Genomic DNA, 25,743 nt, shown 5'->3' on the forward strand with positions numbered 1-25,743 from the left:
ATCACCCTTAAAATAATACTGAGGGAAATTCTGGACTTTTAGGTGTCCTGCTCAGATTTTTCTTCGCTGCACAAAAACACAAGTTTACAACAACTGGAGGAAGAAACCTTGGGAGGAATCAAGACTCACAAGGGGGACCCATCCCCCTCTGATCATAAAAATTAATAAATTATTGATAAAAGTTACCAAATCATCTATACTGTTGAACTGCTCTGATCGTAATCATAATATAAAAATCATGCTGTAGTATAACTTAATATAGTCACAGCAGAGATGGTCAGAGTAATGAGAGTAATAATAGTTAATAGTGGTGATATTAATAGTGGCAGATAGTTTAGAGTCCATTTAGGTTTCAACATGGTCATTAAACAGGTAGCATTAGTAGGAGGGTGTGCCGCTGGTCTGGCATGGGTGGTGGTGGGGGGGGCCTGCTGGTCAGACTGGTAGGTGGTAGCTGGTAGAGGGGATCACAGCGGGCAGTCTTCCAGCAGGTCGGGCTGGGTGACCATTTACTCGGGGAAGGTAAAGAGACAGAGTTAGTACTGAGCAGTGTTTTCATGGCCATTTCACGCAACAGCCTTCTGGAGAGCTTTTAGAGACATTAAATGCTTTAGACATCTGATTAATATCACCACAATTCTGACTTGAGCTACATTTCTCAAAATCAGAGCATACACACCACATTTTCTTACATTTCTAAAAATTGGTGGAATTTCAATCACATTTTAGTGTTATTCTGCCCCTTCCTGCCAGAACATAGAACCACTGGCTTAAGATAATTTGATTATTTGATTGGGAGCTAGGTTAGAACACAGGCTTGTAGGCCCCAAATCATACTGATCTGACTTTGTTTTTTGTTTTTCTTTACAGGAGCAGCTCAACAGTTTGGTGAACCAGGTGTGCGGCAAAGCATCGGAACGGACTGGGGAGAAGCGGAAAGTGGCCAGCCCCAGCACACCACCAGCAAAACGAAGCCCCAGAAACAGGAGCTCGACCCAGGTCTCCATGTTGCGTTCCGCCTCCAAGAACCCCTCCCGCTCTTGACCAAACCACCAGACCCATTCCCTCCTTCCCAGCATCTCGTTCAACATTGGCCGTCCAGTTGCCCTCTTCGCACAGAATGTTCCTACTAACGCAGTGAAGACGTCAAGTACTTCGGAGCTGGAGCGTAGACACAGCTGTTACGTGGCACTTTGTGTTAGGTATGCATAGTTACTAGCCGGAGTTAGTGCAAGGAACTGAATGTATGGAACATAAAACACACACACACTCACGCAAATGTTACATCGTACTTAAGTAGCTATCCTGTAAGAACACGGTCGCTAGGGACGTCAGATAGAAGCGAGACTGGGGAGCCCGATCACGCACCGAAAATCTTTTTTGCACTAGTACTGAGATTGTTTTTTTTTTTGTTTTGTTTTTTTTAGAGTATTTTTGAGTTGTTTCAGCGTTCAATCAAATATAAATATACATATACATAGATATGAATATATCCTATACTGTACCTATCGTTTGTGTTTAACTTGGTGCTGTAGTGTCACATCTTCCGTCGGCCCTTCCAGGCTTTTTTTCTCTTGGGCTCACCCATGTTGGATAGGTTTATATATATATAAATATAAATATATATATATATATAAACAGATATGTGTATGATCATGTCCCCCTTTAAAATAAATAGATCTTAGCAGCTTGAAATACCAATAGATTATATATAATACTACCCTCCCCCCCCTTGTAATTATATGAAGGAGCATGATCATGTTTGAATTTCTTAGTGCACACTACCTGCTGGGCAATCCGAAGGCCTTCTTGCCGATGCGCTAAGAACTGGCGACTCATTTTCGAAGCACATTTCGAGGCCTTTTTTCTCCAAATTCAAACAGAATTAAGTTAAGAATAATATAAGTAATAATGATGCCCAGAGCAATATTTTCAGAAGTAATTAGATATGTTAAAATTGTAAAGAAGCACTTTGCCATAAAATCACCTTTGTGAATCAAGCCTTTGTGATCAGTCATCGGCGTTAACCACCTTTACCATATAGAATATCCCCTTAAAAGAAACAAGCAGAATATTCTTTTGTTTACATAGAAAATTTATTATTACATCAAAATGTCTAACAAATCTTCCCAAATATGTTTCTATGACAATAAATAAATCTTTTCACCCTAAAAATTGAGCCTTTCGCAAGAGAAAGAGGGGCCTATAAGGGTTTGGATGAGAAAGCCAAGATGAAGAAAACGCCTTACTTCCCCCCCACCTTATTGGTTTCTTCGTCTGTTCAAAGTTAGATGTTCACAGGGTCGCTGTTGTAACATTGAAACAAACAACAACAAAAAAAAGTAAGTGCTGCTTAATCACTGAAGAAGTATGTAATAGTGGTGATCCCTAGTTTTTTAGCTTTACTTTTTTATTCAAAGGGAAAAAAAAAATAACAAACAAACAAAAATCTTTTACCTAAAATGTCAACCATGTAGTAGCTAGCCACAACTCACTGTAATGAAGTCCTTTAGTCCAACATGGTAGTCGCCCTCTTCCAAAAAAGACTGGTGTTTTAAGCATAGTAAAATGAACAGTGTTTCCAAAAACAATTGTGGTTGTAAACTTTTTTATGGCCTTAAAATGGTTTTTTGATCACTTTTTTCCCCACCAACCCTCACCGTTTTCTACCGTAAACCTCTTGCTTGGCTTGCTTTTTATTTATAAGCGCTGTTTCTCAGTCCTCAATCTAGTGGAGTTGTTTTGTTTTGTTTATCGGCTTTTTTTTACTTTTCCGGTTTGTATAATTTTGTTGTAATAAACAAATCACTGTCCAATCCTTCCCAAAATGATCCTTGTGTGATTCTGAATGTGCTCAATAAGAAATGTTGCTGAACAGGTGCAACAAACAGTATTGATACAGGACGCTGGTGGAGCTGGAGTGGAGCCTGAGTGTAAGTGGGTTTCATTTGGAATGCAGAAGTGTAGGCCATTGTTGAGTATTTCTTCACAATATGAAATGTGACATTTGATTGTAGAAAATTACAAACTCATGTGTTTAAGTGCTGTTTTCCCAGAGTCACAAACATTCTCCTCATTGTATTTGTCATTAGTTATTTTTGAAATATTGGTCAAATCCAAACATCCCAATCACGCAAGGCGGCTGAAAGTTTACACTCTCAGTTTAGACCGTCCCAAACATATTTTTTGCTGTTATTCTTCACCCAAACATAACAGCTCTACCTAGCATCATGTTATCTGGTTAATGCTTTACAATTCCTAGTGGGAAATTCAGATGCTTTACAGCACATTCATTCAACTCTATTACAATTACGTAACTTGGAACTGAACACTTCAGCGTTTTAACTTGCTCAAATGGGGTTTTACAAGCCCATTTACAACCCTGTTACTATGCTAACACTTACTTTTTCTAGCCTGTACTGTAGATGTTTACTCAACGTGCTCAAAAAAAAAAAAAAAAATCAGCAACAGTACAACTGTTTGTGTTATTAGTTTAGTTAGACTTTTATATAATGCATTTACAACTGTGAGGTATACAACAAATCAAACCACGTTTAATTTGTAATCAAGGCAAAGAGAATTAAAAAATGAAAAATGTTTATTTTAGGATTTTAAAACAACCGAAACAAATGACTTCTGTTTTATGTTAGGAAAATCAAGCAAATCATAATAAATCTAAACGTTATATATCTGACACACTGCTTTATCGTTTTACCACTTTTTTATTTCAGAATTTCAATACCTGTGGCTACGCATAGTATGGTTGAACCAGAAGGGACCTTTCCTTATCATTGTTTTGCTGTGTGTCGAGTGGGACATTGTGTTTTCAAGTGGACTCGAACACATAGTGGAGACATCTTTGCAGGTTTTATCCTCATAAACAGTGATTACAAACCGCTTGTCTAATTTGGTAAAAAAATGGTACCTACTGTTTATCTGCTGCTGCTCAAACTGTGCTGACCCATAATCCACTGAATCAATTTCTGGTTCACTCAAACTGATAAAGACAAGTCAACAAAGGAACCATTAGGATAGAAATCACTGTCAAATGCAATCATACACTGCTAACCCCGGGCTTTTACTCAACATTAAAAGGTCCATCCAAAACAACATCTGCTGCTGTGAAGAATACAAAATTCACAAAAGAATAGCTGTTTAAATAACTACCTCTTTCCAGTTCCTTCCATTAAGTTCATTGAGTGCACTTTGCCTCTTTTGCCAGCAGAATGATCCAGTTGGTAAAATACAAACCCTAAAAACTCAAATACTAATGATCTTCAAGTCTTCAGTCAAATTAAGAGCAATTCGACAAACAAAATAATGCAACACATATGCAAACATAAGCTCTTCACACCCTCGTTGCATGTAGAAATATGATGAGTTAATAGGAAAATCTTTATTACTTGCAATATAATCTGATGCTGCAGGTTTTTCCATACAATAATTAATATGTTGAACCGTCATACAATGAACAGCGTTACTTAAGCAAAATCACAGTGCTAAGAAAAATGTAGAAAGCATCGTTCTCCGGACTGGGGTTAGTTCTCAAAGCTCCATTTCAGCTTCATACAGATGTATAGAAACTCCAGGACTGGTCGGAACAAAACGCTGTACTTCCTCTTGTCGCACAGGTTTTTAGCAGTCAGTTGGGCCAAGTCTTGATCGGGGCCATGAAACCAACCAGAGTTATTTTACTGCAATGTTTATGGAAAGACACTAGGGGGTCTGTGTGTCGCTGTCGTCTGAGTTTTTGAGTCTCTCCTCAGTCTCAGGGAGGCCAGCAAGGGCCATGTCGGCCTGCACCTCCTCCTCGTCGGACTGCACCACCGGGGAGTCCCCCTGGCCACTCTCCTCGCTGGCGTCCTCCTCCTCGTCTGGCCCTTCAGTCACACCACTGAACGTGTCCGTGCAGGAGGAGGACAGGGACGAGACGGTCTGACGCAGCTCTGCTTGCTCTGGCACCTTCAGGCTGATCTCGGCCGCCGCCGACCCCGCATCTAGAGACGCACACATTTAATAAGAGGAAGATCAAATGTAAGGATATTTCAAATATTCCCAAACACTGAATGAAATGAAAAAGTCGTGTAACTAAGCGCAAGTGTAAAACTAAGCCCACCCTGTGGAGGCTGTACTAGTCTGGCTAGCTCGCACTATGAGCTGTGTATATATGCTTAGAATAATACAGGTGTGGCTTATACACACACTCCAAACTGTAGGAGATGATGTTTATTATAAATACATAAATAAATACATAGACACACTGTTGGTTCTAAAATCAGTAGATTAGTACTTCAGTAATGTTGAATGCTCAAAAACAGATTAACAGAAATAACAGATTAGCAATCCTTAGGAAAGGATAGTTGTACTACAAAATTCTTGAAGGAATATTACAGTAAATTAAAAAAAATACTGTAGTAAACAAGAATGTTTTAGTATCAAGGTGAGATGCAATTTCAGGTATTTGTTTAATTTTATTGCATTGACATTTTTTCAATGATTTGTCAGGAGCGGTACACTGCTAGCAGCTTGCATTAGCAGATAGCATCTTTATAATCCACTTGTTTTTAAACACAAAGAAGTCAAATGATCAGTATGTATTATCGGTGTCAGTCACAACAAGGTTTTAAATATAAGATATCAGCAGGGAAATGTTCTCTGTGCATCCTTGGCTACAAGACCTACTAACCTAATTAGCTTATTCTCATTAAACCCACAATTTATTTAGGCTGTTGGGGATGAGCTATATGTCACTGGGGATGAGGTGTATATATCTCAACTGTCAAATCAAAACCTTACATCGCCATTTTCCACTTATTGAAATAATTGAAAAGGTCCAGACAGCTTTTATAATGTGTGGAATTACAATCTGATCCATAATAATGCTCCAAATACAAGAGTACAAGGTTTTGGTCCAACAGCACGCCACAGCAGTTCTGTGTACATTCAGTATTAATAAAAATGCCCTACCTGTGGTTGGAGAGACAGCATTATCTTCTCCTCCAGAATTAAGGAAGACATCCAAAGCCTCGTGGTCAGAAACATCAGTGAGATCCATCTGTTCCAGCATATCTACATTCACCTCCATAGAGGACATGCTGCCTATTGGATCTGCCCAGGGAAGAACACAAAGACAATTTCCTTAAGAGGCGTTGAATAGGGCAGGTTCTCCAGAAGCCCATCATTAGCAAACAGTAATGAGGCTGAAACTGAACAGAATAATCACAGAGCTGCACTCATGAATGCATAAGTGATCAAAAAGAATACTGCTAACACACACTGATGAGGGAGACACTCGAGAAAGGACACACATGCTGATACGTCATGCGAGCAGAAAGATTAAGCTGTTAAATCTCAGTCACAGTTTTCTTCATCCACAAGCACAACTCATTTGGTAAGTAGGGTTGGACGATATGACAGAGTTATCATTATGAAGATGTCACTGTATGTGTGTGTATTTGCTTGAATCCTCCATACGCTTTTATAAATGAGATGTGTGTAAAGACCCTTTTTGACATTTAAACAGCTTTTTATTATGTAAAGGTTCCTTAAACTTTTTCAAATCTTCTTTCTATTTGCAATCCTGTTTTCAAACTTTGTTAATTACGGAACAGTAGTTTTTAGGACCCCATAATTGTCCTGAAAGCAAAATGTGGACTGTCTGGGGTCTTCACTGACCAGTTGGAGAATCACTGCTTTAGGAATCTGAAAGAGGTTCCTCTATGGTGTCGGCCAAAAAAACATTTTGTGGCACTTTTATTTAGGGAACGTACAGCTATATGCGAAGACTTGAGCACCTTTACATTTTACATTTTGTAATTCAGGGGGAGCTGGAAACTGTCAAGTTGAGGTCTGAAACCCTAAGACAACTCAAAAAAAAAAAAACTTTGTATGCTGCTACGAAAGGCAAATCAAAACCCCCATATGACACCAAAGAGGATGCAAGTCAACTTTTTTTTGTGTCAACTTTTTTTTATATTACAATTCCATGTGAATATTCTTAAACGTTCATTGCTCTTCAAAAGAGTGCATTATTATGCTATTATATTATCTTTAGTGGCATCATGGTCTTAAACTTACAATAACATTGCTTGTCACAATTATTTCTGGGACAATTTATCATCATAAGAAAAAAAACACATGAACAAAAATAAATATAAATAAATTAAATTTACATTCAATTTGTGGATCCACTTCAACTGATTTTTTTTCACTGCTGCCTTACCTTACATTACATTACATTTTGGGCATCGTAGAGTACTGATATGCGATTTTGCCATATTGTCCATGCATACTTTATATAGCACACACACAAAACACCACAACCACACTGAATCGCACATGCAGGAAGCAATGAAGACACTTGGAGATAGAATACCTCATCCAGCAGCAGTGCGTGGAGTGAGTGGAGAGCAGTGGAAGGAGTACAGGAAGAGGAGAGAGTGAGTTTTGTCTACATCCTAATGGAGCTCCATTAGTTCCCACTTAACACAGCATTAATAGACTGAAATATTTAACAACGTTTAACAGACTTTTATGTTTATTAATATTTATTAAGGGCACAGCCTATTTTTTTAGATTTATGCACAAACACTGGATGACTGTCTTTGGTCCATCAGCACAGACACCAATAGAACTGATTATACAGGGTAAGCTTAGCGATTTTGTTAAATGAAACAACTTGCTTCATATAGGACATTCGGTGACTAGGGTGAAACTCTCTGACCTTGATTATGACGCTATTATAATACAAACCTTTGCGTTGACTAGAGGTGTTAAGGAGAAACATAGAACTTTGAGCTTCTTTTGTATCCAAAATGAGAAATTAATTTCTTCTAAATGAAAAAATGTTTGAATGCATTTATGTTGACTTGTGTCTATTCTAATAAAATGCAGTATTTACGGCCAAGATACATATTTAAGTAATCTACTTGCTAAAACTTCTTATTAAAAAAAACTTCTGCTTATTAAATCAAACATGGCAGTCACCTGATGTAGTTGCTTTAGAAGTAGTTGCTTTAGAACATAACTTAGTTGTAGAACAAAGGCTGGAAGCCTTCTACCCACTTCCACAGCCTGAACTAGAAAAAATTATATCCTCAGCTAATTGTACAACATGTACACTCGACCCGATTCCCTCTAAATTGCTAAAAGAAATTCTCCCAATTATAATCGGACCTCTTTTAACAATTGTAAATTCATCCCTTAGCCTTGGGCATGTACCTTAAAATAGCAGTTATAAAACCTTTAATCAAGAAACCAAATCTTGATCCTAGCGTATTATCTAATTATAGACCCATCTCAAACTTAATTCGTATCTAAGATATTAGAAAAAGCTGTGGCCCAACAACTCTGCTTATACCTGAGTAAAAATTACATGTATGAGAAATTCCAGTCTGGATTTAGACTCAATCACAGCACAGAGACAGCCCTAGTGAAGATTACGAATGATCTCCTTCTTGCCTCTGATCAAGGCTACGTATCTTTATTAGTCCTACTAGACCTTAGTGCAGCCTTTGATACAATAGATCATACTATATTACTAGAAAGATTAGAGAAAATGGTTGGAATCACAGGGACAGCCATATCATGGTTCCAATCATATCTAACGGGACACTTTCAATTTGTAAAGATAAAAGATTTATCTTCAAACTACTCAAAAGTAAGATATGGAGTTCCGCAAGGCTCAATTTTAGGACCGCTATTATTTACATTATACATGTTACCACTGGGCTCAGTTATAAGCAGACATGGCGTTAATTTCCATTTCTATGCAGATGACACACAGCTCTATATATCAGCCAAACCTGATGATAAATTTAGATTACAGAAAATGGAGGACTGTGTAAAGGATATAAAACTCTGGATGTCACATAACTTCCTTCTCAACAGTGACAAAACCGAAGTTCTCCTTTTAGGTCCAAAAGACTCTAGAAATAAACTATCAGACTTAATGTTAGACTTGGCTGATTCTTCCATCATTCCTGGTTTAGCAGCCAAAAATCTTGGCGTCACATTCGACTCAGATTTATCATTTGAGCAACATATAGCTAATATTAGTAGAACAGCCATTATGCAGCTTAGGAACATCTCCAAACTAATAAACTCCTTATCACTATAAGACGCAGAAAAGCTAGTACATGCTTTTATTACCTCAAGGCTAGATTATTGTAACGCACTACTGTCAGGTTGTTCCAGCAGGAACCTCAATAAACTTCAGCTGGTGCAAAATGCTGCAGCCAGGGTCCTTACTAAAACTAGAAAATTTGACCATATCAGTCCAGTTCTATCAGCACTTCATTGGCTCCCAGTTAAATTCCGTATCGAATACAAAATTCTTCTATTAACATATAAGGCCCTACATGGCCTCGCTCCTGAGTACCTGCAGGATCTTATAGTATATTACGAACCATCAAGACTACTTAGATCTCAGGGTGCTGGCCTCTTACTCGTTCCCAAAATTCAGAAAACCTCAGCAGGGGGAAGAGCCTTTTCTTATAAAGCCCCCCAGCTCTGGAATAACCTTCCAGATAATGGTCGGGACTCAGACACAGTCTCAATCTTTAAATCTAAGCTGAAAACTTATATGTTTAGTTTAGCTTTTGGTAATTAATGTTTCTTAGATAAGGGCTGCAGGTCCAGGGGTTCGCGGACCCAGGGAATTGTAGTACACTGAGATGCTGGAGCTGTCGTCTCGCTGCTTAAACGCGATCACTCAGGTTTGTTGACGGTGGAGCAGATAGATGCTGGTGTTCTCAGGGTACGCCCGTGTCCGTGTTACCTTCTGGCTCTCTCCTTTTAATTATGCTGTGATAATCACACCTGCCGGAGTCGTCAGACATACCCAGATGCTGATTCTCAACATTCTCTGCACTCCATAAAATTCCTCTTAGAACTAACGTTTCTCTCTTTACCTTCTTCGAGTAAATGGCCACCCAGCCCGACCTGCTGGAAGATTGCCCGCTGAGGTCCCCTCTACCTGTGTCTAACCAGCTGCCACCTACCAGTCCGGCCAGCGGGTCCCCCCCCAACCCGCCACCACCCATGGCTCACCCGCCTGCCGCTGCTGCCTGTTTGGTGGCCGTGCTGAAACCTAGATGGACTCGTGCCTGTCTGACACTATTAATATCACCACTATCAACTTTCTGTTGTATCTGCTTTGGTAATTTTTATCATTAATGTTTAAAACAGTCTGGCCAGAGGAGGATGGGTCCCCCTTGTGAGTCTTGGTTCCTCCCAAGGTTTCTTCTTCCAGCTCTGAGGGAGTTTTTCCTTGCCACTGTCGCCGTTGGCTTGCTCACGGGGGTCTTTGACCCTTCATGTTATTTTTTCTTTTTTCTCTGTCTCTGTCCTTTATTAAGTACTAATTATGTAAAGCTGCTTTGTGACGACAACAGTTGTAAAAAGCGCTATACAAATAAATTTGACTTGACTTGACTAAAACTTGTATAATTATCCTGCTATGATTTTCCCCCTAATAAATATGCATTATTTACTTTTATATGTAAATTGAACACATATTTCAGGTGGTAATGTCCAAAAATTCATGCACTTCAGTCATCTTTACACACATTTGCACACCTCTATATTTACATGCACAACTTTTTAGCTAAGCTTTAATATTTATTATTAAAAAAACAAACAAATGGACCAAGGCAACATGTTTGCATGTTTATTTTGGTCTCTTAAAGCTGTGATCACACTTCTGACTTTTCAGGAAGTGCCTTAAAATGTGTCAAATAACCCAGCGTTAAGTCTGTCTGTATCTGTCCAAATTCAAAAAGTACACTTTCCTGCTCTGACTTTTTAATCATGCAAATCACTTTACTTGGACCACGTACAATCTAACCCTACAGTTTACACTGCATCTTAAACTAATGTCAAACTGTTGGTGTGCATGTAAATGCAGTTTCAGTGAATTCAGTATCAGAAACCTGAACTCTGCAAAGACGCTGTACATGCAAACATCTCACCTCTCCTGTCTGTGATCTGTAGGTAGCCTGTAGAGAGGTACTGCTCCATGTCTTGCTGGAATGCCTCCTCAAAGTACTTCTGCCTTTCCTTTAGCTTCGCTTGCTGCGCATGCTCCATCTCCAAGACCTTCTGGGCATGCTCAGTGTCCAGCTCCGCTAGCACAGGGAACAGACAGCAAGGGGGAGAGTGCAAGAGAGAGAAGCAAGAATTAGTTATTTCAATGAGGAACAATTAAGCATTTTACTGATCTACGTGCACGTATTTGTCACTGTACACTGTACAGCGTATTTAACCCATCTGGTAGTGAACACACACTCACACACACACACACACACACACACACACACACACACACACACACACACACACACACACACGTGTTAGGGGCAGTGAGTACACACACACACACACACACACACACACACACACACACACACACACACCCAGAGCGGTGGGCAGCCAACTCCAGCACCCAGGGAGCAGAGAGGGTAAAGGGCCTTGCTCAAGGGCCCAACAGCGGCAGCTTGCCGAACCCACAACCCTGTTATCGATATCCCGGCGCTCTAACCGCTGAGCCACCACTGCCCCCTTAATGAAGATGAGCAGGTTAATTGATATTTTAGGTTTGTATTTACAGAGATGAGATTGGGGAGAGCCCAAGTCCAGTGCTTGTTAGCAATGTTAGCCTAGTATCTGCCATTGTGAATCCGCCCACATCAGATCGAATGTGCTGGCAGATTGACTGCACCTGGGGTCAGTGAGAATTCATGACATTTGATTGTTCACCAAACTGCTTACTAAACCTACTCAAGTGTAAACTATATTACATAAATATAGGGCCAGTTTGAGCCCTACAAGTGAGCCATTTTCAAACGAGTCCTACCCTAGACAACATAGGTGATGAATGAAGCCTGCAGGACGCTCATTAACAGTCTATAGCAGCTACATTTGCCTTGTATTTCCATTTCCAAACTAAAGAAGCAAATTCACGACGCACTACATTTGGGGAACTGGAGTAAATTAGATTACTGCGGAACTAAAGCTGACTGCTTGAATGCCACACATCACTCTGCGCTCGACAGCTAGTCTGTCATTTCTTCCTATTGCCTCGCCGTCACTTAACGAAATGCCAACCCTGCTGTTACACTCATTGTCCTGAGTGTTCCTGTCTTTCTCCCACGCTGTCTACCCATCTGCTTCCCAGCACGGCCTATAGCTAGCAGCGCGCAGGCACGAGAACAAACTGTGTGCGGAAAAGAGAGCACGCCCCTCTTCGCACATATCGCTTCATACCCCACAGTGCGGTGAAGCTAGTTCCTCCAGCAAAACGATGCAGCGTTGATCCCTGGCCTCTTTCGGCATGTGTAAATGAGCGAACGTCTCAGTGAATGCGCGAACGGTACACGCTACACACTGCGCTTCTTTATCGGCTTTATCTCTGACAGGAAGAGCAGGCACTCCACTTAACAGCAGGAAGCGTGGCTTGGTTACTAAAGTGGCTTCGCCTGTATGCTGCACGTGTACTCAATGCAGCTCTATAGAAGCAGAACTACTATAAATGAGGGTGCAGAAACATGCGGCACGCTGCATTTAAATAGTGCATCCAAAGACTGATGCATCTTTAGAGCGCAGGCTATTAAAGCAAATCATATTCATAAAGCTTATAAAAGGATGAACAAAGAATTGAAGTATTGAATTAAAACACATACATGATACAGACTCATGGTCACTGGGGGTGTAAGAAAATATTGATACATTTCACAAGTGTATGCATGAGATGCATGAAAAAATTCCAATCTGGATTCAGACGTATCTTTACGTCAGTGCAGCCTTTGATACAATAGCTCATACTATCCTACTAGAAATATTAGAGAAAATGGTTGGAATCACAGGAACAGCTCTATTGTGGTTCAAATCACATCTAACTGAACGCCATAAGTTCGTAAAGATAAAATATCTTCAAATTACACAAAAGATATGGAGTTCTGCAAGGCTCCATTTTAGGACCACTATTATTTTCATTATACATGTTACCACTGGGCTCAGTTATAAGCAGACATGACGTTAATTTTTTTATTGTTATGCAGATGACACACAGCTCTATAAATCAGCCAAACCCAAAGATAAATTTAGATTACAGAAAATGAAGGACTGTGTAAAGGATATAAAACTCTGGATGTCACACAACCTCCTTCTTTTTAACAGTGACAAAACCGAGGTTCTCCTTTTAGGTCTTGAGGACTTGGTTGAATGTTAGATTCTGGAAAGCTGCTTTGTAAAAAGCGCTATACAAATAAATTTGACTTAACAAGTATCACAATATGCTTTTTTCCAATTAGGGTTGGGCGATATAAATGTAATACCATATACCGCAATATTTTAAGGGCCACAGGGTGGGGACAGTGATGTCAAGCTTTGACAACAGGTGGGGGGAAAACTCCTGCTGTATTCGTGAGTTAACAATGTGCTGGGTTTGTTTGATAGAAAGAATCAAGCAAATATGGATATTAAATATGCCTGAAAACAGTTGAAAACACTCCTAAGACCATTCCCTCAATTCTGCGCTCTCAGGTATGCTGTTTATTCTCTAAACATGTGTGACTTGAGCCTCAGTTAGCTGGAACACGGACTCTAGAAACATTTGCACTACTTACAACCATATTTTTCTTATATTGGCAGTACTTCTCTACAGGGACTAGACAACTGTGTGTGTGCGCGCATCTGCACATCTGTGTCAGCAATAGATGCAACTTAAGAGTAGTTTAATACATACATTAGAAGGGGTGTCCACAAACACTTGGACACCGTGTATATTGCACTACATTGAATTGTAACCCCTGTATTGTTTGTATGACCGGGTTCTTGCAAATACATATCCCTACTGTTCACACTGTTTACATACCTAAAATGTGCACAATGCTAAGGTTCTGGGTCTTGAATACATGTCTTATCTTTAGATGTTTACTAGATCTAAAAATGTTAGTTAAACTGAGCATTGTAGAGGAAAATTAATTGTTTAGATTAACTGACAAATCAAAGATTAATTGCTAATAAAAATGTTAGTGGCAGCCCTATTCTCTGCACACACAGCAAGATGACTCCAACTGCAATTGTGAGGTTTGTCATAATGCTCAACCCAAACAGATCAGAATGAGCTTTTAAATGCATTAGTTAATCAAATGAGTTTGTGTATGCGCCCTCAGACCTGTCTGACAAACTTTTTGACTAACATTTAACAGCATATAATTTGACATAATTAAATGAAAGAACGGTACTTGATTTCACGGAAATGACAACAGCTCTTTTACCATTGCTGGTAATTTTTTGTTAATGAATATGCAAATGTGTAACACTACCGCAACACTATTTGATCTTGCCATGGTAAATCTGCCAGTGCCAGTGTTTTATGAACCAGGCCCACAGCAAAGAGCTTAATCACTCCAGCGAAAACAGGTGCTTTTGTGTGTTGGGTGTCCGCATGCAATTACACCCTTTTACTTAATTTAACTCAATTTACTCAATGTGTTATCCTCATACCAATATCGATATCTTGAATATAGGTCAAACCCGATCCAACACTAATATTAATAAAACTGCTGAACTGCGGGCTGTTTTTAATCAGAGAACTCACTTCACATCATGGGATGAACTAAAAAGATCTAAAAGTAGGCCATACTCAATGCTACACTACTCCACAGGAAAAAACACCCTGACCACAAAGTGTGAGTGTGTGTTACTTCAGGTGAGATTTGGATGGGTTTTTTCTTTTTTTTTTAAATACTAAATTTAGTTTTTGGTCACAACATATTACTGATTTATATCAACAGTGGAAAATGTCCTACAGTTAAAAGTAAAAGTCAGTTTTTGAGGGTATCAAAGTACAGCAGAGTGAGCTGTAAAGATGCTCAGAACAATGACACTAAAATAGTAACATTTAAATAAAGAATGAAACTTGCAACTTGTTTGACTAAAAGTAAAGACAGTATTTCTCTTTGGTATTTTGGACAATGAGTAATTAGAGTTAAAAAGTTACATTAATGACTAAATAATACATTCACAACTAATAACACATATCATGTATAGCAGAATTCAAAGAGCCAGTAGTCAGTGCCTTCCCTTTCTCATGGGGGGAAATAAAACCCAGAAATCTCTGGCAGCTGCTCAAGGGAAAACTGTCACAGATTCACCCACCAGGTGGGGGTCTAGATAGAAAATGATAGGAAGAGTGCTGAAGTAAGAGAAGGCTATTGCAAAAGGCATGCCTACTGATAAAAATAAATAAATAAATATAAATAAATAAATAAACAAACAAAAAAAACCCCACCTTATTTCCACCTTACAGATGTGGACATACTAGATTCTGTCAACTAGTGAGCTTCCCAGATGCACTTCCCAGGAGAAACTGATGTTAGTGTGCTGAAGAAGCTGAGGACTCACAAAGAGCATCAAAACTAGTCATCAGCTATTGGAATGAAAAATCTAAGGAAGTTGCCACTGATGACCTTCTGGACACGAGATGGCAAGTCACAAAAGAGAAGTAAGTACTTTGTTACTGTACTTAAGTAGATTTTTGAGTATTTGTCACTTTCTGTCACTTTTCACATTCTTTTTACTTCTTATTGCCTACATTTCACAAGAAACATCTGTACTTTTTCTATCTATAATGTGTGTGTGTGTGTATATATATATATATATATATATATATATATATATATATATATATATATATATATATATATATATATATACACACACACATACAGAACAGCGTTTAATATCGCAAATCAGTTTCACCACTAGTCCTGTGAGACAGGAATGCTGTGATTTCCAGTGGTTTGAGAAATGGGTTTCCAAATCTGAATGGACAGCATTGGCAGAGGTGAACATTTCACCAGTTTTCTGCACTTTTCTTAAAACTGAACCATCCAACTCCAAAACTTCCTCCTTTCCTCCAACAGCAGTGAAGGGGTTGTTGACTTCAGATGGGGATGTCAGTTGTTAATTTTACTGGATTAAAAACTACTGATTTGATATACAGTACTGATTCCAAATAAATACTAAAACTGAATCAGTGAAATCAGTGTCGATCAGGTTCAGGATTCTCAGGAGCTGAGAACATATTAAGTTTTTTAGAGACCTTATTCAGTCACAGCAGCTGGCCTCAGAACAGTTGAAGCTGAACAAAATAATTACCTGTTAGCTCCTGATGCTGACAGTAAGACCAACCCTTTGGCATGGTGGAAGATTCACTTAACATTTCGAAAAGTGAGCCTCTAACCACTGCATATCTATAGTTCATTATTGGCAACACTGTGCCATGCAAAATACTAAATACAAAGCCAAAAGCAGTGGACAGATTAGTGTTCGCTGGATGAATACTGTAGTACGACAGCTGAGCTTAGAATAAGATCTACAATGTATAGATCTTTGTTTTTCACCGACCCACCTCAGCATCACACCTAGAAAATAAAGCAAGATACTTCTTGCAATAAGCATTCTAGTCTCCCCACTGGTACAAGCCTTCTAATAGGTTAAGTGCAATACATTACAAGTTAAGAACTTTGTATTAGTACAGTATTGGGAGTGCTAAATAATAATCTTAATAATTTATCTTGTACTACTTTTTTAAATGCTTGAGATGTTAATGCCCCAAGAACACAATTTCACAACACAGGATACAGACAACAAATGACAAAAATCTTTCTTTTTAAATGGTAGGAAATTTGCTAGAAGCCAGTTTTTTTATTTTCTGGACAGGGTAATCAAAATGTAAATTGACATAGTTCCAGAGAAATCTTCCATATGCACACTGTATGCATATTATGTTCGGATTATAAATATTGTATTATTATAAATAGTAATGAAACAAACATTTTAATACTGAACATACTTCCCTAGTGGTCTAATGGTTAGGATTCAGTGCTCTTCCTAGCACGACCCAGGTTCAATTCCCGGTAAGGAAACATACCTTTGAGGGGCAGTGGTGGCTCAGTGGTTAGAGTACCGGGCTATTGATGACAGGGTTGTGGATTCAATACGTGCATGCTTCCACTGTTGGGCCCTTGAGCAAGGCTCTTCACTCTCCCTGCTCCCCAGGCACTGCAGCAATGGCTGTCCATCGCTCCAGGCATGTGTGCTTACAGTCATTGTGTGTGTTCTCTGCACGGATGGGTTAAAGGTGAAGGCCAAATTCCATCTGTGTCCCAAAAAGGGGTTATCACATCATTTACTACACCAGCCAAGTTGCTCAAATCACTATGAAAGCACAGCATTCGACAGTATTTGTACCATACACAATGCATCTCTGCTCTGTCTTCTTTAGTGAGTGTGGAGGAAAAGTGGCACAGAACAGCAGGCAGCAGAATAAGGTCAGTTTACCTCCTTTGTCAGGAGCGGTTCAAACCCCTGACTTTCTAAAGAGCTTCCATCGCGCTCGTCAGCAGCTTTTCAGCCTGCCTGGATAATCAGCTCCAGTTCGCTTGTTGATGTGGTATTTTGCGGGGAGCATCATTATCGTGATCAGCAAGTGCCTTCCTTCCTGCACACCCATGACGATGACTTCCTTTTGGATCACCTTGGGTAATGTAAGTTTTTATAATAGATACACACATACAGCCTCTTCCAACTTATTGCAGAAATGCATTTTTTGCAAAGACCTCAGTGGCTCTCTGCATTATGGAGCTCTCCTTCTACTGTAAATGATACACTGCTGTTCTCAAATGTTAATCCTGATTAGTCCTGTGATATTACATACAGACTCAAGTACTGAAGTCACAATTGGGATGACTGGAGTAAAATGTATGATGCATCAGCTATGGTGATTTCTGATTCTCTCTCTTTTTAAAAAATAAAATAAAATAAAATACATTGACACACATACGCATACACAACCCATAACCCGCTGGTGTGAGGTGGATTCTCAGGAGGTACAAAAGTAAATAAAATGAGTGCAGTGTTTTTTACTGCAGAAAATGAAAACCTGTAATACCTGTACTTAAAGCCCCATGCAACCCAAAACCACTCTTTTGACTTGTAAATCAGGGTTAGTTAAAAAATAAACTTTTTGGAATGTACTACTTTACCAGCGGCAGTGCCTTGTGCTGTTCCTGGATTAAAACACAGTTACTGCACTCATGTTAGAGATACATGAATGAGCTGTATTCCAAAGAGACTATCACATGATTATTTAGCGCAAATACTCTACATATGAAAAATGAAGGTTAAAACCTGGGAGACATTAGTACAAATATTACTCTGCAGGGGTTAAATACCTATGCAAGCACCACTAACACCCCTAATTCACTTATATAGTAGTGCATAATAACACCAGTCACTTAAACAGTATCCTACTACTGCATTTAACATTAATGTACTACTTTTACTAATTTTAGTTTTATTGTTAATGTTGACTCCAGATGCAAAGGTCACCTTTAATTTAAGTGCATGTTCATCAGTGCTGAGGGAATCGTGTGTGTGTGTGCGTGTGCGTGTATAAAGGGCCATGATTCATATATGTGTATGCATGCATGTCCCCGTTTCAGGTGACCGTAAGTAATTGGACTATTGGCTGCTACACTGCATCTTGCCATCATTACTTTGTGCACGAGAGGAAATAAAAGGTCTAGTTCATGCTAAATGTGGTATTTGAACTGGTATGCATCTAGAGTCCTTTGCTGTTTCTCAGCTGGCATTAAAAGAGCTGTGCGTCACCCAATAAACATGTACAAATCCAGCTTTATTCCGAGAAAATGTACACTTCAACCTCATAGTTACGGTTTCAAGTCAGCAGGAACGCAAAGCCAAAGCAACACAGGATGTGTCACAGTCCAGGTACTTACAGACTGCACTGTAAATTAAAACCAATTAGAAACTACATAGTCACACTTGCGCATTCCTTCTTTTCACCACATTCTCCTCAGGGAATGTCTCCAGAGGCTAATGATGAATGAAGGCATGGTAAAACCCTCAGGCACGAACCTCACATTCATCACATATTCTGAATGCATCACTGGGGAAGGAGGAATGCACATGAGCTTAGATGTCCAGTCAGTGCAGTCCTCAGGGAACCAGATTGTTCTCTTGTCCAGAGAAGGCTAATCACAGCTAATTCACTAGCGCTTCACAAGCGCAGCACACTTTGAGCCTCCCCTAAAAGCACTGAAAGTCAAAGAAACAACCTGTAATATTAAAGGATTTTCCTACATAGGGCAGTAGTAGCGTGCCATTTTGCCTGATGTACATGAGCTAAAACTCCTGTGTCTCTTAATATAGTGTGCATGAAATAGATCCGTTAATAAATGACAGGTTCACTGGTTGAGCACTAGGTTATTTATGCAGTCATGTTCTGCAGTCTCTACTTTAGTGAATTACACTAAGGATGCACTGGAATCCTAGATTTTTTTTTTATTTCAGCCAAACAGCATTTTTTAAGCACATAAAAAGCCACAGTCCATTTGTAGCATTTTCAGCAGAACAATATCCAACACTCCAGTACTTTGAGCATACTGTCTCCTGGCTGCTAATCAGCAGAAGTGCCAACAGCAGTGGAGGCAAAGCCACGGGCCAGTTAGGTTAATGGCTCATCCTAATGAGGTTACCTTCCTCCACACCGCAGCACTAACTGCTAACACTTCCATATCAGCTCCAGTTTGGTTACAAAACCAGCCTTTTTACTTGGTATTTAGATAAATATTACACTTTTAGAATACCACATCAACTTCTGGGAATACGAATTCTACTGGGACACTAATAAAACATCAAATCAAGCATGTTGACTTTAGGCTTTATAGTTCTGCCACTAATTATTTTTGTTACTCTGTATCTCCTTAAATTGTATTTGGACATTACAAAATCATTGCTTAAACACTGCCACCCTGATACTTCTAGAGAATTTCTGAACCAAAAAGCTAAATCTCTTTAAAATAGTGTTGACTTTTCATGAAATATCTTCCAGTACAGGACCAGGTCTGAGCTTACTACTGGAGAATTTGGCAAGCGTACAAATTTCATCGTAGTAGGTATAATCTTGTAGGCCTCAGCTGCAGCGCCAGAAAATTTGCCTGGCAGTTGCAGCAATTTCTAATCAGGGTTTTAAATGGAACTAAAAATAGTGTACTTAATATAGGGTACAGAGCGGTGAGTATGAGTTATTCTATGTGGGCAGCGGGCTAATCCTCTTCTTATATTCTGTATTAAGACTCGTGACATGTATAACTAGACCCCGATCTGTCTATTTATAGAAAATGTGTCTTTTTCTCCGCTAAGGTTTTCACATTACTGCTACTGTTGCCTTACGTACATTGGGATGTTAACACCGGTGTACATCCTCATAGCCCATCTATAATGTGGTTTTAAAATGTGGTTTAAAAACAGTTTAAAAGAAGGCTTCATAATTTGATGACAATCAAGCAAGCAGAACAGGCCATAATGTTGCTCTGGTTCAAGCTAGTTATGGCATTTCAGTCATTTGCTTAATTAAATTTCAGCTTCTACGTATGCACAGATCACAGTGTCAATCTACTAATGTGCCCATTTTCACCTCAGTTAGCGTTGGCTAGTAAAATATGGCTAAATAATCTCGTACCTTCTTTTGGCTTGAGAAACAAAGTTTGAGAATACCAAACAAATTCACTACATGATACCGAAGTTTTCACTCTATTAAATCTATACTACACAATTTACTAACCTTTAGTGTGCATTTGCATATTCAAAACATTCTGACTCCAGTACAGCTCAAAGATGTACCGCTAGGGCCCATTTTTCATCAAATTTGTGAAAATCCTGTGGATTTTATGATTTATTCTGCACTTCTTTGCACTTCATTCTTAGTCTATGGTCTGCAAATGGGAGGGGGAAAAAAAAACAAACCAAAACCCATGATGTGTGTTCTATTGGCTCCATAATGGCCCACAGTGCTTGGACTCCGATAAGTGCCACTTTCAATGTAGTTTAAAGACACATGCTCAACTCTTCAAGCAGTTTTGACAGGCCATAGAGGTAAATATGGTCTACACCAAATTCAGATGAAAAATAAATACCAGCTGGTTGTCTTGGATGCCAACAAAGACCTTTCTTTAATTACAAATTTCACCCCACATGGGAAAGCTGCTAAAAAACAAAAAAGAACTAGTAGCAGTGTGAGGCAAGTATGTAAGGTGTGTGGGCATATATTTCAGGAAAGGTTAGGAATGATCTATCTTCAATTATTTGTTAGTCACATTAGCCTCATAGCTCCAGTGAAAACTACAAAAGAGTTTTACCAGATGTCTATACTTATTCTACTTGTATCCCAAGATTATGTACATCCCAATATTTTTGGAAAGATCTTGTCTTACGCTGTAATCAAATAATAGTTTAACTGTGAGCATTTTGAGAGGCTCATGCCCAGGTCAGTACCTGTGGAGCCCACTAAGCTGACACTAATAAAACTGTTCAACTATTTGACAACATTACAAGCTTTTAACTTCATGGTCAAAACAAAGTTCACCCCCACTCTGAAATATTCACAGTTATTGATTCATGTTAAATGATGCCCAATGCTAATATTCTAGACATTGTTTCCTATTTGTGTCTACAATATTAAAAACAACAACAACAACAACAAAATAAATACAGTTTATCATTCAGGATTTTGGTGAACATTTGTCTTATTGGTTACTCCTGAAAATAGAGCTTTGGTTTATATATCCAACAATACTTCCAGTACACAAACTGGCAACACCAGTTCTAGATCTTCTCAGAAACACCTCAGTATCTCTATCGTGGTTGACATTCAGCAAACAACCAAGAGCAATAAACAAAATGTGAACAATATTTACAGTCTTCCAAAAGGCCAAAAACGTAATGCTTGTGACCAACCAAGTAAATGAAGAGAGCACACAGCAGGAAAGCATAGAGTTGGCCAACATGGGTTCCTTACACTGGTGCCAAACCAGGCTCAATCCCAAAGACTGACCGGCTCCTCAACTGTCTTATGCTCCAAACGAAGATTCACAACTAAACGTCCAGTCTCAACAACGCTGAAATAGCTTTCAACGACCCATCTGATGAAACCATGCTGCGGGAGTCCTAATTCATGTAAAAAAAAAAAAGAAATACAAATAAATCAAAAAACACTGCCAGATTGCTGCGTGACTCCTTGTTAGCCACAGCCCTCATCACCATGGCAGTTGAACCGCATCCACAGCAGTACAAGCAAACAGGGTTTGAGAAACACCTACACAAATTTTCCTTACTGCCGAGTGAGGACATGCTTCTCTCTGTCTGGTGAAGAATAGTGGAGAGCGGAGTCGACAAATCCGGGCTTGGCTTTGCTCGAGATGCAGTTAAACCTGCATGTTTCCCCACGTCCTAAAGCTTCTGTACAGCCAGGCTGTAGACCCCCCTCCACACACACACACATACACAGGCAGGTCTCTTCACTATTCCGTCCTATGCGGAGGCATTGCCTGCTCAGGGACACAGCGCTAAAGGCACAGCTCTAGTGAGGAGACGTGAGCTTGGAACATACCATTCAGATCATTGATGGGGTGGAGTAATGGCAAAGTAACCATAATCTTAACCAGCTACTATTTACTTTACTGATCTGCAGTGAAATTGCACATAAAAAAATCAAATGGCACAATTAAGATGTGCTTCCCAGCATTAGCATGTGTAATACAACCAATTAAGTACCCCCTGAGATGCATGAGAAAGGATGGCACAGTATCTCAGTAGATACTAATCAAATTTAAACAGTACAAATTACAGAGAATAGCATGGACTATTTTAGTTGTAGCCACATATACACGTTAAGGAGGAGGGCGGGTGGGGGTGGAGAAGGTCAATTCTTCACAAAATCCATAACACAAAGAACTCTAAACCAGCAGATAAAATGAAGGTATTTAATCATTTTTAGGTCTAAAGCCCTATTCAAACAGGCTTACACTTTTTCCTCTTTCCTCAATGTGCCATTTCAGTCATTTTTACAGACTGTGCTCCAGTGTCAGTAAAGATTGTGGCACATTTTTCCTAGTGTAAAATGGGCCATAAAAACAACCTCTAGTTATATTAATTATGTGCAAATCAACATGTGGGTAAATATTCTGTCATATTCTGTGGAATAAGGAGTTTTTCGTGGCTTTTCTCAAGTATGGAGGCGCTCAGGGAAGCAAAGGACCCCTCAGAGGCATAACGCTTCTGCACCTTTAATCATTGTGTACTGTTGCCTATAGCCTACATACATGTCATGTGTAGCTGCTAATTTTTTAACTAAAATTTCATCAAGTACTAAGTGGGTCAAAAGACTGGTTATGTTTTGTTTTTGGAGAGGACTGAAGCACATAAATTGTTCTTAGTCACAAGTTTTACAGACGTTCTATTGTAAAATCACAACCTCCCCATGTAATAATCCCGTCCACATAGGGCTCAAGTCACCCAGTCATGTAACATAAATCACCAAAAGCTTTGGAATCAAAGAGAATTCAAAAACTGTCTGATACTAAAATGATAGCTTTTTGCATGGCGTGAACCTCCTGAGTGCAAGCTTTGAAACAACACCCACATGAAAGAAGCACCAAGCCCATGCACCACCAAACCAGCCACATTGCTTGAGGCCAAGTATTATGACTCAACTCATACCACCATAGTTGCATGATGGTGGTAATATTTTGTTGTCTCTTAAGACACTGAATCAGGGTTGTGTACAATGCCATTTCCTGTGTACAACACACACAAACTCATAAGGCAAGCATTAATACCCATTTTATTAAACTCTTAACTGTTCTGTTCTGCGACTGCCCTGCAGTCATCTAGTCTAGTTTCTAATCACAGGTATATAGCTGGATAGATATTTGTAGTTAGGGCACCATTCTGATAAATTTAATATATTCAAAGACACTTTGTAACCTTGTCTTAATTTAATGAGATATGCATCGTAGCATGTTCAAGCATGTTCAATAATTTCTTCTACTGTGAATAGTTGAGAGTAGAAAAAAGATAAAAGGCTAAGGTATAAAAAGGAAACAAGCAACCCCCAAGTTCTTGTAACTCTCAACATGATGTCTGTTTACTCATAAGTCCCGCCTTTCAACAAAAAGAGCCAATCAGCATGCTGATTATGACCAATATAGGCCTGGTGGAAAGCTGTTTTTTTATTCCTCATGGTTTTGGAGCTGTAGCCATTTGGATCACCAAGCCACCCTTTGTTAAACTAGCTCAGCTAGAGTTCCAAGGAGCATCAGACAGCCCACTGCTAAGCTACCGTCAAGCGGTGGTCTTAGGAGTGTTTGACTGTTAATCTTACAGTAACTACTTTTTGTTTGGATTTTTTTCTCTCATGGTGGATTGTTTTTGAAAAATCACAAGACAGACAAAAAGACACATAAAAGCCACAAGCTCAATTAGACCAAAATACAACCTGGTTCAGAATGCATATAAAAAGGTGTCCGATCAATTGAAATTTTAAACTGGTGTTGATGTCGAACCTGTCAGTGTGAATACTAAGCAAACTAAAACTGAAACACACATTGGTATTGTGTTCTGCTCTGGTTCGGTCTGTGGGAACCAAGTTACATATATAAATTAACCCTAAAGCATAAATCAACCGCTTATACAAAATGCAGCATGTCTGAAGGTCAGGGAGATACTGACAGTACTACAGAGACCAGAACAACAGAGCTTCATACACTTGCTAAAGCTTTATTCACCAACGTTAATTAGTGTCTACTTGGTAATTACCAAACATCTCTCCTTTTTGTTAAACCCTTAATGAGGTGCGGGTAGAGAACGCCACATGGCAAAAACTGCATAATACACAAGGGACAAATACTTTGAAAACCTAATTTATACCTGTGCCATCTCAGAATTTCAAAAAACGTGAAACTGGATGCTTGCAAAACACCACCACAGTTGATATTAGTCAGTCGATAATTCTAGAAACACCTTCTAGAAAAAAAACTGCACTTAAACTCACTAGCCATTATATGAGCTAAACAAAAAAAGGTGCACAAGAGTTTCTTTAAAAAAATAAACTTGACTTGAAATTGCATGTATGTAATTGACTTGACTGCATGTAATGAGGGTCATTGCCTCAAATGAATTTGACACCTCTGATCTAAATGTTTTTCTACTTTGTTAAAGGTTGATTGGTTTACCATTACTAGGACACTGTTCAATAAGTGTTTTATGATTATTATTATTATTACTGTTGGCATTGGTCACTGCACTTAAGTGCAGGGCACTGCAAATGGATGATAGCTTATGACTCTGATGGTGAGCAGTGGGAGTTTCTTGCCCCTCCACCCATTGCCCACATCTTGCTCAACGGCCGCTGACGTCCGCAGGCAGAAAGAGGGGCTCTGGGCACTCATTTAGGTTGAAACCACTGAGATCCATTTTAGATGACCATTTGGGCCAATTTGAAAGAACCATATAATGTAATTCTATTCAAACCCGGACCCGGACAGTGAGTGTTGCACAATTTTTCACAGATTGATTTCAAATCGTTTACATTTATAGAAAACGGGGCTCAGAATTGTATTGTTTGGCAGTTTATAAAGAAATAAACAGAAATGTATGACCATTGCATCACTGAAATACCACAAAATTATTCTTTACCCCAACCCTAGTGACGAATGCACATCTAACAATGACCTCAAAGCCAAGCGGCTTACCTTTCAGAGACTCCAATTCTTTCCTACAAAATAAACAAAAAGAAAAGTAATGAGGCCTGGAACATATTACTCAACCAAGAATGGCAATAAGTCAACTTCACATTGCTATTGTTTTGGTAGG

The 25,743-nt window shown here is 39.2% G+C and overlaps 2 protein-coding genes across 5 annotated transcripts in view; one reads left to right on the forward strand and one right to left on the reverse strand.

Moving 5' to 3' along the window:
• jarid2a (jumonji and AT-rich interaction domain containing 2a) overlaps positions 1-2,828 on the forward strand; it is a 75,763-nt gene extending 72,935 nt beyond the window's left edge. The window contains exon 19 of the mRNA XM_072680370.1: positions 871-2,828. Within this exon, the coding sequence (XP_072536471.1) occupies positions 871-1,044 (174 nt within the window). The 3' untranslated portion in view covers positions 1,045-2,828. The remainder of the gene's footprint in view (positions 1-870) is intronic.
• Positions 2,829-3,580: 752 nt separating this feature from the next.
• Positions 3,581-25,743, reverse strand: part of dtnbp1a (dystrobrevin binding protein 1a) — a 187,409-nt gene continuing 165,246 nt past the window's right edge. For 3 of the 4 annotated variants that reach the window (XM_072680367.1, XM_072680366.1, XM_072680364.1), the window contains 4 exons: positions 25,623-25,645; positions 10,971-11,126; positions 5,968-6,108; positions 3,581-4,997 (listed from right to left, as the gene is read on the reverse strand). In XM_072680367.1, coding sequence (XP_072536468.1) covers positions 4,717-4,997; positions 5,968-6,108; positions 10,971-11,126; positions 25,623-25,645 — 601 coding nt within the window. In that variant the 3' untranslated portion in view covers positions 3,581-4,716. The remainder of the gene's footprint in view (positions 4,998-5,967; positions 6,109-10,970; positions 11,127-25,622; positions 25,646-25,743) is intronic. The other variant, XM_072680365.1, reaches the window with a different exon arrangement.

This window comes from Salminus brasiliensis, chromosome 5 (assembly GCF_030463535.1).
Source record: "Salminus brasiliensis chromosome 5, fSalBra1.hap2, whole genome shotgun sequence".
In the NCBI taxonomy this organism is placed as follows: Eukaryota; Metazoa; Chordata; class Actinopteri; order Characiformes; family Bryconidae; genus Salminus; species Salminus brasiliensis.